The sequence below is a fragment of the Meriones unguiculatus genome, chromosome 2 (genome assembly GCF_030254825.1).
Source record: "Meriones unguiculatus strain TT.TT164.6M chromosome 2, Bangor_MerUng_6.1, whole genome shotgun sequence".
NCBI classification, from domain to species: Eukaryota; Metazoa; Chordata; class Mammalia; order Rodentia; family Muridae; genus Meriones; species Meriones unguiculatus.
The window spans coordinates 1,444,452-1,464,885 of NC_083350.1; the positions used below are offsets into that span (position 1 = coordinate 1,444,452).

At 38.1% G+C, this 20,434-nt stretch overlaps 1 protein-coding gene across 1 annotated transcript in view; it reads right to left on the reverse strand.

The window, feature by feature from the left end:
• Positions 1-20,434, reverse strand: part of Rttn (rotatin) — a 165,977-nt gene that overhangs the window by 94,972 nt on the left and 50,571 nt on the right. The window contains exons 19-25 of the mRNA XM_060376958.1: positions 18,063-18,162; positions 13,240-13,328; positions 12,210-12,327; positions 6,634-6,730; positions 5,962-6,030; positions 2,052-2,240; positions 417-656 (exon numbers count right to left, since the gene is read on the reverse strand). Of these exons, the coding sequence (XP_060232941.1) occupies positions 417-656; positions 2,052-2,240; positions 5,962-6,030; positions 6,634-6,730; positions 12,210-12,327; positions 13,240-13,328; positions 18,063-18,162 (902 nt within the window). The remainder of the gene's footprint in view (positions 1-416; positions 657-2,051; positions 2,241-5,961; positions 6,031-6,633; positions 6,731-12,209; positions 12,328-13,239; positions 13,329-18,062; positions 18,163-20,434) is intronic.

Here is a 20,434-nt window from a genome sequence, read left to right on the forward strand (position 1 = left end):
AGAAATGATTCTAACAAAATAAAATGTCAGAGTCATAAAATTTTCAAGAAATCCAACAGATTTTCCATGATATTCAACAGAATCGGAAAATATCATCCTGTAGCCTCATTTTTTATTGGCTCCTATATCCTGTAAGTCCGTGTGTAATTTCTTTATTTCTGTTGCTCAGAGATACTCTTTTCTAACTGGAGGCCGTTGTCCCTTTGCCCAACATCCTGATTATAGAAAAATTCCTTCAGATTGCCAAGGTCAAGTTTTCCTTTTGTTATTATTTATGACAAATAGGCTATCCTGAAGTTTTTCTTTCATGACTGCAACTGTATGCATACATACTCTTCTCTTCAAAGATTTGAAGATGATTCTCAACATAATTCAACTCGGATCTTTCAAACTTGCAGCCATAAGTTCACACTGACCTGTTCAGCGTGGTGTGCCAAGCCAAGGACTTTAAGGTAGCCCCACACAGACCGAGGTCATCCTTCAAGGACAGTCTGTCATTCAGAAGATAAAAACTCATCCTGGTAATGGCAGCCCTCACATCCCTGTGGCCTCCAGCCTGAGCAATGGAGTGGAGGCAATCCTGCAGGCCGCTAGCCGTGTAAGTGGTCTTCAGTGTAAGGATATCTTCTGTGGACAGCTGTAGTGTACTTAAAAATCTAAGCATAAAAAAAAAAAAAAAAAAAAAAAAAAAAAAAAAAACAGAAGCCCACATTTATTTCTATAATAAGCCTCTCTCAAAACTTGTAATGTCAGCCAGGCACAGTGGCACACACCTGTAATCCCAGCACTCTGGGAAGCAGAAGCAGGCAGATCTATGTGAGTTTGAGGCCTACATGGTCTACACAGTGATTCCAGGACAGCCAAGGCTACACAGAGAAACCCTGTCTTGAAAAAAAATAAATTAAGAAAAAGAAATGTTTTTTTCTTTATTTGTTCAATAAAGATTAACTTAAACTTAAAAAAATACTAACAAATAAATACCTTAATGTCATAGTTTTACGGTAACATTCTAACTGTGGATACTGACTTTTCTTTTTTTTTTTAAATAAATAACTAAATTTAATTTATTTTACAAAATATAAAGCCGAAAACAGAACATTAATAACATCTTCATGAATGTTATGAAATTGTTCTTTTCTTTTCAAAGACAAATAATATTTGAAATAAGTGGTTTATTTTGTGCAATTTGTCATACTATAGCAATAAGTGGGAATAGGAGGCGTCTGGAGAAATCATTCATAATAATCCACAGTCACATTATTTCTTGAAAAATCTCAACATGGCCAAAAATGGTTTGTTCTTCTGCTTAATTTTTCTTTTTTTTATTATTTTTTTTCTTTTTTTTAATTTTTTTATCAGTTACATTTTATTAACTCTGTATCCCAGCCGTGTCCTGATCCCTCATTCCCTCCCAGTCCCTCCCTCCCTCCCTCCCTCATCTCCACTGTGCCCCTTTCCAAGTCCACTGATAGGGGGGACCTCCTCCCCATTCATCTGATCCTCTTTTATCAGGTATCTTCAGGACTGGCTGCAAAGCCCTCCTCTGTGGCCTAACAGGACTGCTCCTCCCTTCGGGGGTGGGGAGACCAAAGAGCCAGTCATTGAGTTCCTGTTAGAAATAGTCCTTGTTCCCCTCACTTTGGGAAACCAATTGGTTACTGAGCTACCACAGGCTGACTTTTCTTTCTTATCAACAAAACACTAATAAAGTATTACTCACATGAGACAATTAAGACATCTAGAAGTAAGAACACTCTCAGGTACAATTATTGAGCTGTAGCCTTATGCCACACAACCTTTCCAAGTAATTTACAACTATTAGCTGAATAAACACTATCTAGTTTGTGAGACAGCATAAAATCCAATGCTTTCCAGTTTAAATGGCTTTACTAAGTTTTAATAAGTACAGACCTAAAACAAAGTGAAAATATAATCTTACATTAGAATCAGTTGATAGTATCAAGTAAAAATCCTTTAACCTAAAGAAGTAAAGCCTAATTAATTCCATGTAACATATTGGTAATAATTTTCATCTTGATATAACTACTTACTCTTGAGGTTTAGCTTCACAGGCCATTTGTTTCAAAAGATTATCACTCCCATGATACCAGGCTAGGTTCCAAGCTATTCTCAGCATATCTGACACAGGCTTCAGGGCCAAACATTCAGCAGATAATGGCAAAACTATTGAGTAAGGACTCACAGCATGGTGGCCAGTCACATGAACTGGTAGATGATACCTAAAGAAAGTGAATTTAATATTTACAAACTTTAAATTCTTAAACAGGACTCAAATAATGAACCAGAAATGAGGGCTAGTTTTGTAACTCTACTTAACAATGTGAAATTTATCACATTTTACATATTTTAATTATTCTCCTTCACATTCCAAAACAATTCAATACTTTTTCCTGTGAATGGCCACATTCTTTATATTAGGATTGTTGCAGAGATAGCCTATGCTCCTCGAAGTCAGGAACATGACTACAGGAAGTTAAGCATTAAATTTCCTCGGCTAAAACATGAATGCTGACTTTCTGACCGTCTGAAACCATCATTTCTCCATTTACGTGGGGTGCTGCTCTGGCATCCACTGTACAGGTGGACAAAATGAGACTCTCAAGGAACCTACAGAATTGTCTGCGATCAAAGTTACTAAGTGGCTAAGCTCCACACACTGTTTTCCTTTAAAGACCCAATAATCGACAAATGCAAGATTCCATAAGGATTTCCAGATACAGGAAGAAATTCAATACAGTGTCTCTTAAATGAACCCAAGTTGATTTTTACAGTGTTTATAGTATTTCACACCTACCATGCTACAAATGTTAAGTATAATTCTAATAATGCAACATATTTCAACAGGCTGAAACTATAATAGTTCATGTGATTAAATTCTTGTCCAGGATTAAGAAAACCTGGGCTCAGTAGCAAAAAAAACAAAAACTTTCTGACAGTTTCTGAAAACCCTAAACCCACAAAAATCTAATTTACATATTAATGAGTGACAGCATAAAAATAAGTATCATTTAGTTTGTAAGAGCCACATGCTTTCTTTTTCACTTTCTACATTCCAGTGACAGAGAGACACCACTATAATTTCATATCTAAATCAGATTGTATGATCTAGTAAGTAAAGCTAGTTTTAATAGCTTTTAATATTAATAGCAATTTAAACATTTTAATAGCAATTTTCCACTAAAAACTACCAAGCCAGACATGGAGAGCTGGCTCAGTGGTTAAAAGCACTTGCTGCTCTTGCAGAAAACCAGGCTGGGTTGCTAACACCCACATCAAACAGGTCACAAAAGCCTGAAACTGCAGCTTCAAGGAATCTGAGACCTTCTACTGGCATCCTTGGGCACCTGTATTCTCACATGTGTGTGCATGCTGCATGCCACGTGTGAACACACACACACACAGATTTTTTTTTTTAAGACTTAAAAAAAGGGGTTTCTTAGACCAGTAGCTACTGTGGTCTACAGGAGTGTATGCTTTGACAATCTATCTATGAGGCCATGTCAAAAAGACAAAGGAGCATCAAAGAATAAAGATAATGGATATTCTTTGTCTTAAGATAAGAATGGTCCAAGCCGGGTAGGGTGGCATATGGCTCTTTTATCTCAGCACCCAGGAGGGTGAGTCAAGAGGATCATGAGCTTAAGGCCAGTGAGGACTCCAACAAACAAACAATGAAAGCACCACAATCAGACTCTAAGTAGAGAGGATAAGCAAGGAGAGGGGTGGTATTTAATAAATGAAAAGGAAACAAGCCTAAAGAAATAATTGTACAGAAAGTATCAATGGATGCAAAATTGCTGGAATAAAAAAATTAATACAGGACAGTCACAGGCCTAAAGGCATCCATTTCAGAGGGAAAGGCTTACACTGAAAACCAGCATCACTACCTCTATTTAAGTAACCATGATCAGCATCAAGGATAATAATAAATACCCATACATACTAACAGAGTAGGCCTGATAACAATCGAGAAAGGAGTGGTGAGATTGTTCTATAAAAATTGTCCAAAGCATTTCTATTAACTGCTAGGAATGAAGAACAATTTCAATCAGAATAATTCCCTATAAAAATTGTAAGTGTGAACTTCCCAGATTCTCCAAAACTTAACTTTCTACAATGATTTTGGGTTCAGAGCTAGTAAGGCAAACAAAAAGCAGTAGATCAGAACTTTGGTATCCAAATGAGACTAGGGATAGAAAAACTGATGACCAAGGTTTGCCATGGAATAGAAGATGGGTAAAAATACCAGCTTACGGGTTTAAACTCCTTAAGGACTATGCTCTTACAACTGGCCACACTTCAAAAGTTAAATGTCTCAAAGGTCCTCATGGGTCTATTATAGCTGGTGGTGGAACCTTTAGGAAGAGGGGCCCAGAGGAGAAGCCTTCAGAAGAGAGGCTCAGGGGGAAGAAGCTTCAGGAGAAGGGATGCAATGGAGTTCCTTAGTCAGCAGAGGTTAATTCCTCAAAGAGGACTGTGAGACTCCAGTTCTCTGTTTCATAGCTCTCTGGCTCACGTGGTAAGAAAATCTGCACTATTGAACGATCTGCGATAGTGTGACATGCTCACTAGCAGTGCGAAGCAGAGCCGACCCAGTACTGTACTGTACTTCCCGAACCGGTAGCTTCTACGGGAATCCTATCAACTATTTTATTAAAATAACTATGAAGCTGACTAATACAAAATGATATTTACAGCAGGGGAAGGGTGCTAGAGGGTGAGGTTATCAGAAAAGAACTTTAAAAGTAATAGTGATTAAGGTGTTCAAGAAAAATCACAGCATGATGCAGAGCTAAATCTAAATCAGACTTCAGAAACTGCTCTAATCTTGGACAGGATGTTTCCACACTAACCAGCCAAATACCTGTCTTTCCCTTTAGTGCCAGCCTATAGAGCTGCCCATACCACTGCTAAGGAACACTCTGAAACTCTGATCCTCAGTACTACCCCATTCTGGAATGTCTTTGCTGAAGTCTTCAAACTTATCTGACATGAATTAAAAAGAAGTTTTAAATAAGTACTACCAAAAAAGCAAGCCCATGCTAAACATGTAAGTAAATTCAAGCCTCAAGCAGGAGAAATATGAAAATATTAAACTCAGAGTTATTATGGTTAAGTAAAGAAAATTATTAAATATTACTTTATGAAATATCATAGAAAAATCCTTCCACATTGAATAAAATAAAGCAAATGTAAGAAAGAACTATAGCTGAATAGTATTCCATTGTGTAAATGTACCTCTGTTGAGGGACATCTAGGTTGTTTCCAGATTCTGGCTATTATGAATAAAGCTGCTATGTTGATAATCTTCAAAAACCAGCAAAAAATAAGCTATAGTGATAGAAATCAGAACAGAATCACATTTGGAGTAACCAAGTAAAAAGTAACCAAGAAATATGAAAGGAGTTTCTGACCTAGAAGTAATAGCCATTATCTGTATCTGCATAGCATTTCCATGAATTTGTTTACTGAGAAAAAAAATGAAAGGGTTATGTATAATGTTCTGTATATTATACATTAAAAAATGACATGTATTTTCAAGTTCTAGATAGACATAAAATCAAATTCAACACATGATCTTGATTGTACCCTGCATTTTGAAAAAGTGAAAAATTATTTTAAAGCTTATTTCAAATGGTTGATAATAGAGATTATGCATGGAGAAAGAGACAGCACATGAACAACTGACAATGTTGGGAGTGCAGACGCAAGGCTGCAGGGAACACACATTCTATAGTTCTCTCAGCTTTCCCATAAACCTTCAGGAGATTGAAATGAAAAGCTGATGAGAGGGAGCTGTACTTATGGACCCTCCAAAGAAGGACAATGAGAAAAATATGAAATTACTGCCAAACAAGTGACTGAAATGCTAAATGAAAACTGTAGCAAATTACAGACAGCAACTTCCCCTTAGTCATGAAAATAAGACAAATTATTTACCTTCTAGAGACTGAAAGAGGCAAACTGAAGACTGATGACAAAGAAGGTTTATCAGAAGGATTAACAGACCTATAAAGTAAAGGCAATAAATAAATAAATAGAAAACTGAGTAGGCCAAGCTGCTGTGTGGTACAGCCCACACTGCCTTCTTGGACAGTGTATTAGTGATTTTAACTAAGTCTAACATTCCGTACAGTCAGTGTTTGCTACCACCTGAAGTGAGAGTAAACTGTGTTTTGGTTTGTAGTTTCATATAATAAGGTCTCATATAATATGGATATACTAGCAAGTGGACTCTGTGGCTCCCTCCCCCTGATGACTCCTAAGGTCTTGTTAGTCAAAGACTAACATTCTAAATATTTTCTACTTGAAATAATATTTTCTACTTTGAAATAATAATTTTGTAAAGCACATAAAGCTGAAGACTACTAAAAACACATTCAAGACAAAAATAATTCTAATTTTTTTTTAATTTTATACTTAGTTATGCTCTAAAATGTAACTCCGGTGACTTTTGAACCCATGTGTTTTTAAATACTCAAACCAAAGAGCAAAACACATGTGCATAGCATGAAATGCCTTTAAGTCAAAAGAACTCAATGCACCGCTGTAGGAGTGTATCAGACCTTAGATAACTAAGAGTAAAAACAAATAAAAATACTTATATCTCACCATGTATCCATTCTTGATACTTCATCAAATAACAGAAGACAAAATAAAGCCCCGACTTCAGTCACCACGGTACCATCTTCATGAAATATCAAGGAAACTGAAGAATGAAAGGGATATGTCATAAAAAAATTTCACCTCTAAAAAGAATAAATTTAGCTTTAAAATGTCTTAACTAGAAAGAGAGAAATACATCACTAACCCAGAAAATCCCACATGGGTAAAACACTGTCTCTCAAGGTATCAACTGTGTGAGAGTTACCAGGAAAGATTGTTTTGTATGTCTTCCATCTACACAGATAGGTAATATGCATCTCTAGCACGTCCCCAGAAAATGCTGCTACTCCGATCCAAGAACCACCCATGCAGACAAGCTGCTTGAGCACTGTCCAGCTTCAGGGGATGCTTGGTGAAGTTCCATAGTCCCATCTCAAATTTTCTCACCAGAGATCCTTTATACTTTTACACCTTAACAACAAACATGGTCCTAAAACTCAGCCTCACTGCTAAAAGGCTGTGTTTAAGCCATGTTATTGTGCCTTTTCTCTGTTACGAGATGTGGGGAACCACATCCTCTGAGTCGGCAGGTTAATAGCACTAGCTTCACCACACACTTTTCCAGTCCTTTAACATAAAACAGCACCATCTGCTTCTGTAACATTCCCAGTGATACAGTGTTTCACTGTTTGGAAACTAAGAAATCCTAAACAAACTGGAATAGTAGTTGTACCATCATACAGGAATAGCAACAATACAATATCTTCAAATTTATAGAAGCAAAAACAAGAAATCTATTTTTAAAATACATTTTTCCTAAATATAAGACTAGATAAATATGTAACTAGCATGAATAAAAATACAACCTAAAAAGTAAAGAAATAAAAATCATAAAAATGAACTAACGTTAAACAGACACTTTCCCTCAGCAGAGACAGATGGTTTAGAGTACTTAAATACTAAAACTTTTCAGAAATACAACTGGCTACAGTATGGGGTTAAAACAGATTTAGATCCTTACCTTAAATTGCATTTCCATAAAATATTTAAGCTTATTACAGTTTTTAAATATAATACAAGCTTCTTTGTTGCTATATTTTTAAGTAATTACAAACTCGTGAGGCCTCCTAAGGGCTCTCTGTGCATTCTTAGCGGTCACTTCTCTACCCCATCCACTCGTTCTCCCACGTCCCCTGCCTGATATCTGCTTAAGCCTTTCATTCCCACCCCACCCCAAACCAGTTCTCTTCTATCACATGAGTTATACTATATCCCTCATTTTAATTTCCACTCAGGTAGCAAAACTTCACACACACTTTATTTTCATTAGCTCTTCCCACAACAGCCCGTTTTCCCATACCCATTACTCTACAATTTATTTGAACTATTATTTTTACCTACAAATTTTTTTTAAATGAGACACACCCAGTGATGGCAGAGTTGTGGAGAAAAATCAGCTCTTTTTTCATTGGAGAAGAACTTAACCATATTACATAGTGAGGGTAGCAGAGTTCTAGTGATGGTACATGCACAAGATGATACACAAATGACTTTCTGACAATAAAAATCTGAAACAAATACCCAGTAATATGGCAAATGGGAACAATGAAACAACAATACAACATTATTCTTTGGAGATATTTTTTTAAAAAGAGAGATGATGAAAACCTACCCAATTTTATTTTGTATAGTTCCATACTATCTGGAATTCTGCAGCTGGGATATGTAACTCAGTCATCATTGATAAAGAAATTGCAGCTCTTGTACTGCCTCTACCACATATCTAGCTATGACTATGCCCAAGTTCCCACAGATCTTTAAGACCTCGGTTTCCTCCCTCTACAACATTAGTTTCTATCTGTGAAATACAGTGTAAGATTATCATAGCAAAAGGCCTACACACACATGGAAACTGAACAACTTGCTTCTAAATGACAGCTGGCTCAGAGAAGAAATAAAGAAAGAAATTAAAGACTTCCTAGAATTCAATGAAAATGAAGGCACAACATATCCAAACTTATGGGACACAATGAAAGCAGTGCTAAGAGGAAAGTTCATAGCATTAAGTGCCTTCAAAAAGAAATTCGAAACATCTCATGCAAGCAACTTAATGGCTCACTTAAGAGCCCTAGAAAAAAAAAAGAAGCAGACACACCGAAGAGGAATAGACGGCTGGAAATAATCAAACTCAGGGCTGAAATCAAGAAATTAGAAACAAATAAAATAATTCAAAGAATCAATGAAACCAAGAGCTGGTTCTTTGAGAAAATGTACCTCAATGGAGAAATGGATACAGAAATTGTGGTACATTTATACAATGGAATACTACTCAGCAATTAAAAACAAGACAATCATGAAATTTGCAGGTAAATGGTAGGAACTAGAAAAGATCATCCTGACTGAGGTATCCCAGGAGCAGAAAAACACATAGTATATACTCACTTATAAGTGGATATTAGTCATATAAAATAGGATAAACATACTAAAATCTGTATACATAAAGAAGCTAAGCAACAAAGACCCTGGGTAAGATGATCAATCCTCACTCAGAAAGGCAAATGGGACAGACATCGGAAGAGGGAAAAAACAGAACAGAACAGGAACCTACCACAGAGGGCCACTGAAATACACTACCCAGCAGGGTATCAAGGCAGATGCTGAGGCTCATAGCTAAATTTTGGGCAGAGTGCAGGGAATCTTATGAAAGAAGGGGGAGATAGAAAGATCTGGAGGGGACAGGAGCTCCACTAAGAGAGCAACAGAACCAAGAAATCTGCACCCAGGAGTCTTTTCTGAGACTGATACTTCAACCAAGGACCATGCATGGAGATAACCTAGAACCCCTGCAAAGATGTACCCCATGGCAGCCCAATCTCCAAGTAGGTTCCCTAGTAATGGGAACAGGGACTGTCTCTGACATGAACTCAGTAGCTGGCTCTTTGATCACCTTTCCCTGAAGGGGGAGCAGCTTTGCCAGGCCACAGAGGAAGACAATGCAGCCAGTACTTAAGAGATCTGATAGTCTAGGGTCAGATGGAAGGGGAGGAGAACCAACCCTATCAGTGGACTTGGAGAGGTGCATGGGAGGAGATGAGGGAGGGAGGGTTGGATTGGGAGAGAATGAGGAAGGGGGCTACAACTGGGACGCAAAGTGAACAAAATGTAATCAATATAAAAAATGAAAATAAAAGATTGTCATAGCAATTTTACATTTCAAAAACAGCTTTGCAAGATTATTTAATCATTAAAGCCTGCCAATCAATTCTCCATGCTGGGACAGAATAATCTAATCTCTAAATTTAACCACCTCAAATAGCTCCTCTCTGCTCTTTACTACAGTTTATGAGATCGACGAGATCTTTCATTAACTGCCCTCCTTATGTCATCCTACCATTTCCCCTTCATCTATACTCCTTCAAATTCCAGTGCTGCTAATGAGCTAACATATGAAACATACCTTCTTCCTCTATCAGGACGTCAGTCATGCCTATCTGAACTCCAAAATCTGAAATGCTAGCTTAGATACTGTGTTTTCTAGAAGTATTAGCTAATACTTCCCCAATACTAATACATTCAGTACTTCCTCTGGTACCAGGAATCCCAATTCAGGTATTACTATCTATATTTATAATTATTTGTTAAAGTCTTTGCCTTTTGACAGTCCGTATGCCATGCTCATAACCCTAACAAAAGGGCCTCCCACTGTACCCAGAACATAGCATGTGCTTCATAAACGTTTACAGAGGAATAAATTTCCAGGCAGAGTATCTGGTTAAAAAATGGAAATTTATCTGCATATGTACGAGAGAGAACAATTGCTAAAAATGACAAAAGAATACAGCTTATGTTGCCATGAAAGTGCATTCGCAAGCTGGGGTGTCACTTTCTGGCACAGCTCTTGTCTAGCACACACACATGACCTAAGCTTAATTCCAAACACCATCCCACACATGCAGAAGAGTTAGTATCTGCTAGGTACTCATGAATGAATGTATGAATGAATAAACTGAAAAATTTCAATGAAAATGGGTAAATGGGAGACTAAATGAAATTAAATGAGGCCAATAAGATAATGATTAACACGAATAGAGAAACTGGAAGCTAGATGCAGTAGGACACACTTGCAATCTCAGCACGCAGAAGGCAGAGACAGGCTGACCACTTCAAGTTCAAGACCAACTTGGTCAATACAGCAAGTTCTAACCAGAAAGAGCTACACAGCGATACCCTGTCTCAAAAAGTAAACTTTAAAAGGAAAGTAACAAATGAATGAATAAATGTTTTTAAAAGAGAGATAAAATCAGAAATCTATACTTGCTATTTCTTTATAAAAATCATAAAAACAATTTCACACTCCACTTAAAACTTTGACTTAAAAATGAGTCCTTTTACCTGGTTTGAACTTTTACAAATGTTTCTTAAATAACTATGTCCAACCCACTTTGTAAGCAGATTATCATTGAAGGGAAAATGCTAAAATAAAATTATTTTTATAATGCTATATATTCTAATGTAAATCTCATTGATCTCACCAATGCCAAAAAGGTCACAAAATAATGAGATATTTAACCAAAATCCCTCTTTAGAATAATTAAAGGCAGCAAGGTAAAGATTGTAGGAAATACGACATTTGTAGAACTCTGTGGTGGTCAGGCTTGACTGTGAACCTAACAGGAGCTGGACAGAGCCAGCTCACACAGCCTGGATCTCAGGTGGCAGCCCAGATGTAGAGGGTCTAAGGCACTCATGCTCTCTGCTTGCCTGCCTTCGGTTCTTGCCCTGGGTATGTCCATCCTGCTGCTGCTGCCAAATGTCATGACACCAGAACCACAATCTTAAACCTTCTCGAGGCTTCCTCCAGGCCTTCCCACCAGACCAGGACTGAGTAGCTCCCAGGTTCGAAGCCTCTGTGCAGTGCAGATAGCCACCACCTGGCCACTGTCATGAAAGCCAATGTAAAATATCCTTTTGCATAATACACACTCTTTCCATGTTCTGCTGAACCAAGTCTAACATAAAAAATACCCAAGTCTGTATTAAAAGCAAATGATAGGACAAAGTACAAAACCCATCTCTTCTATTCAATATCACTAAAGCCAAATCAAATATGTGTTTCTTTTTTAAAATGTTTTTTTTTAATTATATACATACGCAGAGTAAATCATTCAGTGTGATCCAGTTGGGTGTACAGTGCCAATCCCAGTCTAATCTTATAAGCAAATACCGAACAATGTACAAGTGAAAACTGAAGTAGAACACAGATACTAAAGAGAAGGAAGATAAGGCAGCTGGCCTTACCTTTTCAAAGACAACCGTTACCATATAAGCACCAAACCACACATTAACAAGAAGGTGCAGAGAGCAATCAGAGCTCAGCTTTTCTCAGCTGCTACCTCCTTAAGTAACAACAGCATAAGGGCCATTTCCACAAAAGCATCAAGTGCTTTTCATGATTACTTCTCAGTATAATAGTCAGTAAGGAACTTCCGTCTCTTAGCAGAGAGGGAAGTAAATGTTTCCCACAGTCATGGGATGAGCACTTGAAGCTTACAGTGGTGTCCTTCAGGCACTTATTTACTCACTTCTTAATAACAGGGTCAAGAGAGAAGAATGCTGTGACAAGGAAACACGGATGACTGGGTCAGCATACAAAACCTTCCTCAGGAGCATGAGGCATGGCTGAATCAAGCATTCTATGACCTGCCAACCAGAAATGAGATAAAATATACTATATTATCTTCCTCTGAGTTTAATGGCTTTACAACTAAATTATATGAAAATAAAATGAAAAGATGTTTGATATTGTGTTTTTTAAATGGCATTAAGAATTACTTTAAAGACTGGGCTAGAGCGGTGCCTCCGTGGTTAAGAAGCACTGCCTGCTCTTGCAGAGGATGTGGGTTCAATTCCCAGCACCCACAGGGCAGCTCACAGCTATCTGTTAGTCCACCTCTTCTGGCTATGAACGCCAGGCATGCATGTGATGCCGAGACAGGCATATAGGAATGATGATATGCATAGTCATACTTTTAATTTAAAAATTACTTCAAAGTAAAGCAACACTAAATACACATCTCTATAAAACTCATATAAGTTTTAAGCTAGTTTCCTTTATAGACTTTTAAAATTCAAAAACTAAAGGATAAGTAGGTATCCCTTTTGAGAAGAAATATCCAAGCATTCCTCCAAATTCAGCTAAATTCACTTCCAAACTAATTAAACCAATTTATTGAGCTAGAGACATGGCACGGTAGGAAGAACAGGTCCTCTCTGCAAGCAGAGGACCTGGATATAATCCCTAGCCCCTATGTACAGTCTGGGTGTGGTAAACCAGAACTTGCTGTGTGAAAACAGATGGACTCTGGGACTCCTTGCCTGTCTAATGAAAACAGTGAGTTAATCACAGATTCAACGAAAAGACCCTACCAAAAAAGTAATATGGAGTAGGACAGAGGTAGGTATCCAGCGTCACCGTGGGGCCTCACACACCGGCAAGTGCATCTGCCTGGATATGGACTCACCACACAGCACAGAGGGTAGGGGAGAGAGGCATGCAACTACAGCCTCTCTTTAAAAGTTGTCTTCTGTAAACTGCCCAACGTTTAGTCTTACCTTGCCATCTGGACCCACGCATTCATTTAAATACCACATTATCTTCTCAATTAGGCGTAGCTTTTTCACCACTGCATGCATCTTAATATCTACAGACAAAAGAGTGTTAAAAGTTAAATAAGTGTTTCGTGGCCTTAAAAAACATTTTGAAATATATGGGACAGTTATACACACAAAATTCAGACTACTAAAAAGTTAGGGCTGAAATTAGAAAACAAAATTGTAGCTTACATTTGCTACTTTATGGGTTGTTCTTTCTTCCACCTTTCCACAGAGAAAGAAAAATGATCCCTGAGTAGAATCAGGGGTCAGAAAGAGGGTGACATTATCATTAGAGTACTTCCCGCTGATTAGGGGCTTGAGGTCCTTGGGGCAAGTTTGTTCTTTACCATCAGGATATCTAATTATTTCTTGTTCTTGTTCTCATTATTCTTCCTCTTCTTTTTCTTCTTCTTGTTTCTCTTTTGCACAAACCGCAACCAACAGCAACCCAAACAACAATCAACCAACACCAACAACTCACCACCTCTCTCTAGCATTTATATGCCCTCTAAAAGTCCCACAATTCCGAGGGCCACACAATCACAGAAACTGTCTGCAGCAAACTCACGCCCCTGCCAGAGCACAAGGCAAATCAGAGTCAGCTGCCGTGAAGCCCCACATCCCACACCTGGGAGTCAAATGAAAATCTATTATGATGTTTATGTGATCTTTAAAGAAACCAAAATTTCAAAATTCTCACCACATAAAATATTTTATGAATCTGTACACTATAAAAACATGAAAGTTACAAGCAAATCTGGCATCTATTCCCATGATGGCATATGGAATATAAACATTAAAACTATAAAATTAACAAACATGTAAACTACTTCAGATACTACATAGAACTAGGAGTTTAGTAATGCAAATGAAGTATTGTAATTCTACATGGCAAGTTTTTTCTCCGTATTGTTTCATTTCTTCTCTTTTCCGAAAAGATAAGCTCAAAATAGTTAGAATTCTCCATAAGCTAGGATGTAAACAATAGGTTGAACATGAACATCATTCTATTAATAAATGGTTTTCATCAAGTAATTAATAGAAAATATAAGAGGAAATTGTAATGTTTATATATTTCTGAAAAAATTAATAAGCATATATTCAAATAATAGAATTTTAAGAAAAAATTTAAGGGTTCATATGCAGAGAAACACATACTAACACAGATGCACATACAGCTATTAGTAGAGCCAGAAATGCTAGTTTATGGAGTAGTTACAAGTACTGGAAAATAACCTATAAGCAAATTTTCTCCTCTATTCTCACTAGTAAAACCACAAGTATCTTCATACTGATATGAAGCTAATAGCTATCAGTATACCTAGTATTAATGCTAGTCTTTTAAAAGTGGAATTCCAGTAACCACAGTATAGAGTATTTTCAAACTCTACTTTTGAAATGTTAGTAATATTGAAGTACTACTCTAAAACAGTTGTTTAACTTTTCTTTAACCAAAACTCTCCATTCATTCATTCATTCATTCATTCATTCATTCATTTATTCATCTAGAGCAGGTCTACAAGCAGACCAGGCTGGCCTTGAACTAATCTAGGAGCTAAGGATGACCTTGAACACCTGGTCCTCCTGCCTTCACTTCCCAAGAACTGGAAGGGCAGGTGGGTACCATCACACACAGCTTCTTCTTTCCATTATTTCAAGGAGGGTCTCATTACAATTTCCAGGCATGTTGCAGACAAGATTTAAAATCGTTCTGACTGTCTTATGAGCCCTGTGATTACAGGTATCATGCCCAGTTGCCACATTTTTAGAGCCTGTTTTCTTCTGTCTGCATTACTGCTATTGAAACCACAAATAGGGCACTGTGAACAGGGTTACATTAAACATAGAGCAGTGTCCTAGTTAGTGTTATTATTGCTGTGATAAAACACCACCAAGAACAAAATCAAGTTGGGTGGGGGGGGGAGTGTTTATTTCACTTACATTTCCACATTGCAATCCATCACTGAAGTCAAGACAAGAATTCAAACAAGGTAAGAACCTAGAGGCAGGAGCTGACACAGAAGCTATAAAGTTTTCTGGCACAAAACATTGAGGAAATCTGGGACACTATGAAAAGATCTAAACAAAGAATAACAGGAATAGAAAAAGGAGACGATTCCCAGATCAAAGGCCGAAATCATAGACAAAATTTTCCCTAACCTAAAAGAAAGAGATGTCTGTGAACATACAAGAAGCCTACAGAACACCAAATAGATAGGACCAACAAAGAAAATCCTTCTGAAACAAAATAATCAAAATACTAAATGTACAGAACAAAGAAAGATTATTAAAAGCCTCAAGGAGAAAAAGGTAAGTAACATATAAAGGCAGACCTATCGGAATTACACCCGACTTCTCACTAGACTCTAAAAGCCAGAAAGGCTTGAGCAAACGTACTGCAGTCTCTACTTGCAAGATCACAGATGGCCAGACTACTATGCGCAGCAAAACTTTCAATTACCATAAATGAAGAAAGCAAGATATTCCAAAACAAAATTCACACAGTATTTATCCATAAATCCAACCATACAGAAGACACTAGAACCTAACCCATGGAGGTCAACTACACATAAGAAAACACAGGAAATAATCTCACACCAGCAAAACCAAAAGAAGGGACACACACACAAAAAACCACCACGAACATCAAAATAAACAGGCATTAACAATCACATCCATCATTCCATAGCATATAACCAACACACCTTAATATCAAAGACAGACACTACCTCAGGTATAAAGCTGGAAAAAGATTGTTCAAGCAAAGGGACCCACGAAGCAAGCTGGAGTACTTTTTGCTGGTTTATTTTTACTAACCCTTTATCTGACAGAGGACTAATATCCAGTATATACAGAGAACTAAAGAAGCTGAAAAGCAGCAAACCAAGTAATCCAATTAAAAAATGGGGAACAGAGCTAAACAGAGAATTCTCGACAGAGGAATATCGAATGGCAGAAAAACACTTAAAGAAATGCTCATCCTCATTAGCCATCAGGGAAATGCAAATCAAAACGACCCTGAGATATCACCTTACACCCATCAGAATGGCCAAGATGAAAAACTCAAGCGATAACACATGCTGGAGAGGTTGTGGAGAAAGGGGAACCCTCCTCCACTGCTGGTGGGAATGTAAACTGGTACAACCACTCTGGAAAGCTATCTGGCACTTTCTAAGACAAATAGGAATAGTGCTTCCTCCAGACCCAGCTATACCACTGCTAGGTATATACCCAAAGTATGTTCAAGTACACAAAAGGGACACTTGCTCAACCATGTTTATAGCAGCTCTATTTGTAATAGCCAGAACCTGGAAACAACCCAGATGTCCATCAACGGAGGAATGGGTACAGAAATTGTGGTATTTTTATACAATGGAATACTACTCAGCAATCAAAAAGGAGGAAATCATGAAATTTGCAGGCAAATGGTGGGATCTAGAAAAGATCATTCTGAGTGAAATATCCCAGAAGGAGAAAGACATGCACTGTATATACTCACTTATATAGACCTATAAGATATGATAAACATAATGAAATCTATACACCTAAAAAAGATAATCAATTGAGCGGACATGGGGTAAGATGATCAATCCTCGTTTAGAAAGACAGATGGGATGTGCATTGAACGTATGACAGGAGTCTACTGAGCGCATCTGAAAGACTCTAACTAGCAGTGTTTTCAAAGCAAGGACTCATGACCAAACCTTTGGCAGAGTACAGGGAATCATAAGAAAGAAGGGGAGTTAGTCTGATGGGGAAAGGATAGGAGCTCCACAAGGACCAAATATATCTGGGCACAGGGTCTTTTCTGAGACTGACATTCACCAAGGACCATGTATGGATATAACCTAGAACCTCCGCTCAGATGTAGCCTGTGGTAGCTCAGTAACCAATTGGTTTCCCAAAGTGAGGGGAACAAGGACTATTTCTAACAGGAACTCAATGACTGGCTCTTTGGTCTCCCCACCCCCGAAGGGAGGAGCAGTCCTGTTAGGCCACAGAGGAGGGCTTTGCAGCCAGTCCTGAAGATACCTGATAAAACAGGATCAGATGAATGGGGAGGAGGTCCTCCCCAATCAGTGGACTTGGAAAAGGGCAGGGAGGAGATGAGGGAGGGAGGGAGGAGATGAGGGAGGGAGGGAGGGTTTGGGAGGGAATGAGGGATCGGGACACAGCTGGGATACTAAGTTAATAAAATGTAACTGATAAAAAAATAATAATAATAATAAAAATAACTAAAAAAATAAAAAATAAAAAAATAAACCACACACATTTTTTAAACAATAAGCCACATGTGTTAAGTGCTTAAGTGTTCTTAACCACTGAGCCATTGCTCTAGCCCACAATGTATTTTTTATCTTACCCAAAAGTAATGTTTGATTCACTTCTCTGAGAAACGTACAAATCAAAATTATCACATGCCAATAATTTCTTAAAATATAAAACTTTATACTCATAATGTTATTAATATTTTAGAATATATCTGATCGTGCCCCAAATGGCATTCAAATACTGACAAATACTGACAATGTACTTGACAACAAACTTTTTTGCGAAGAACACAGTAATACATATTACACATAAGCTCTGTCACACATTCTTGAATCTTGGTCTTGTTTAACAACCCTAAACATATAGAGGCATTTTTGACATTTAAAATAGGTCAGAGGCCGAACCTGGCCTACAAACAATACTACTACACAGCAATCACTGTCAAAACCAAAACACAAAACTAAAAAAACAACAAAATAAAAAAATACAAATAAACTAAAAATGATTACCTTGCATTATCACAGCTAGTTGCTCTGCAGCTGACTTTCTCAAAGCGAGATCAACATCATCTGAGGTGAAGATTTCATACACCTTTTCAACAGTCTCCACCTGAAAACAAAAATGTATACACTTTCACCTGTTTCCAATTCTCCAATAAAATCTTATAGCTCATGCCATGTAAACAAAAGCTTACAGTCAACTTACAAAAATAAACACGTGTATGTAAATTTGCAACAATGATGAGTACAGTGGGGAACTTAGGATCAGAAAGAAACAGTCATGATGTTCAAATAGCTCCCTTTTTAATGAACATCATTGCTAACATGCATAGTAACCCATCAATCCATTAGCACCTTGAGAATATCCCAGAAGGCCTGCAGGTTTCCTAGGATCTCTGTGCTATATACCCAGAGGATCCTGAAAGAAGCCACTCAGCGCTAGGACTCACAAGACTTCCTGTCGCTCCTGTACACTACCAGCTGCAAACCCCACAGCTCCCTTCTTTCACCATCTCTGGCACTGGAAACAAGCACAGCATTTTTAACAGCCAGAGACTGGTTTTGCTTACCTCACAGCCAGAGTCTGGGATAGCAAAAACAGTAATATGAAAAGAACTAAAGCAACATTACTTTTTCATCACAACCTCTGCTAACTTCTATCCACTGATGGCTAATCTCAGCTGTCAATTTGACACATGTAGGAATAGAAGTGCCTCCATCAGATTAATCTATAGGAAAGCCTATGGAGCATTTTCTTAATTGCTAATTGATACTTGAGGGCCCAGACCATTGTGAGTGATACATCCGTAAGAAGGTGGGCCTGGGCTGCTAAGAAAGGCATCTGAACTTGGCCCTGGAAGCAATGTTTTTTGTTTTGTTTTGTTTTGTTGCCTATCGGATATTTTTTTTATTTTTTAATTTTTTATTAATTACACTTTATTCACTTTGTAGCTGTAGCTCCCTCCCTCCTCCCCTCCCAATCCTTCCCTTCCTCCCCCTTCTCCACACATGCCCCTCCCCAAGTCCACTAATAGGGGAGGTCTTCTTCTCCTTCCTTCTGATACTAGTCTATTAGGTCTCATCAGGAGTGACTGCATAGTCTTCCTCTGTGGCCTGGTAAGGCTGCTCCCCCCTCAGGAGGAGGTGATCAAAGTGCAGGCCAATCAGTTCATGTCAGAGACAGTCCCTGTTCCCATTACTATGGAACCCATTTGGATACTGAACTGCCATGGGCTACATCTGTGCAGGGGTTCTAGGTTATCTCCATTCATGGTACTTGGTTGGAGTATGAGTCTTCAGGAAAGACCCCTGTGCTCAGATTTTTTTGGTTCTGTTGCTCTCCCTGTGGAGCTTCTGTCCTCTCCAGTTCTTACTATTTCCCACTTCTTTCATAAGATTCTCTGCATTCTGCCCAAAGGTTGGCCATAAGTCTCAGCATGTGCTTTGACAGTCTGCAGGACAGAGCCTTTCAGAAGCCCTCTGTGGCAGGCTCCTAACTTGTTCCCTGTTTTCTCCTTCTGATGTCCATCCTCTTTGCCTTTCTGGATGGGGATTGAGCATTTTAGCCAGAGTCCTCCCTCTTGATTAGTTTCTTTAGGTGTACAGATTTTTGTAGGTTTATCTTATATTATATCATGGTTTCCACTTTAAATGCCTGACTTGGCTTCACTTGATGATGGATTAACTTGTAAAATGAAATAAGCCCTTTCCTCTTTAAATTGGTTTTGGACAATGATTTTTCCAGAGCAACAAAAAGCAAACCAGAATACATACCTACTGTAGTCTCACAAGACAATCCTAGGACTTCCTCTCCTCTCTTTCTCCAAACTCTACATAAGGCTAACAAGAACTAATACAAGTTTGGTACTCACTGATTCCCTGAGCTGGATCTTGTAAGTACCCTATGAAGAGCCTCAAACCCTCTGACGGAGACCACCATAAAGCACAAAACATTAGGCTCAGAACTAACACTACGTTTGCCCATAACAAACAAAACAAAACAAAAAAGCTTTAGAATCTAGTTTAAATGTAGTTACCCACATTTAAAACCCACTAAACCCCAACATTTAGAAAACTAGGCCATAAGCTACACAGCAAGATCCTGTCAAAAAAGAAAAAGAAAAAAGCATCGTACTAACTACTTTGTGTGACACCAGATAGCTAATACCCATGCTGGTGGCCTAATCAAAGCATCAATGAAAACTGGCACAGGAATGAAAGGAGGAAGAGGACAGAAGGCAGAATTCTCAGTTCAGTGGTGTAGGTAATGCTCCTTGCTGCCAAGTCTGATGACCTCTGCTCCATCTCCAGCAACACAGACGATAGAAGGAAAAACCTGACTTCCACAGGTGTGCCATGATGCACCCCTGTGCATGCACATG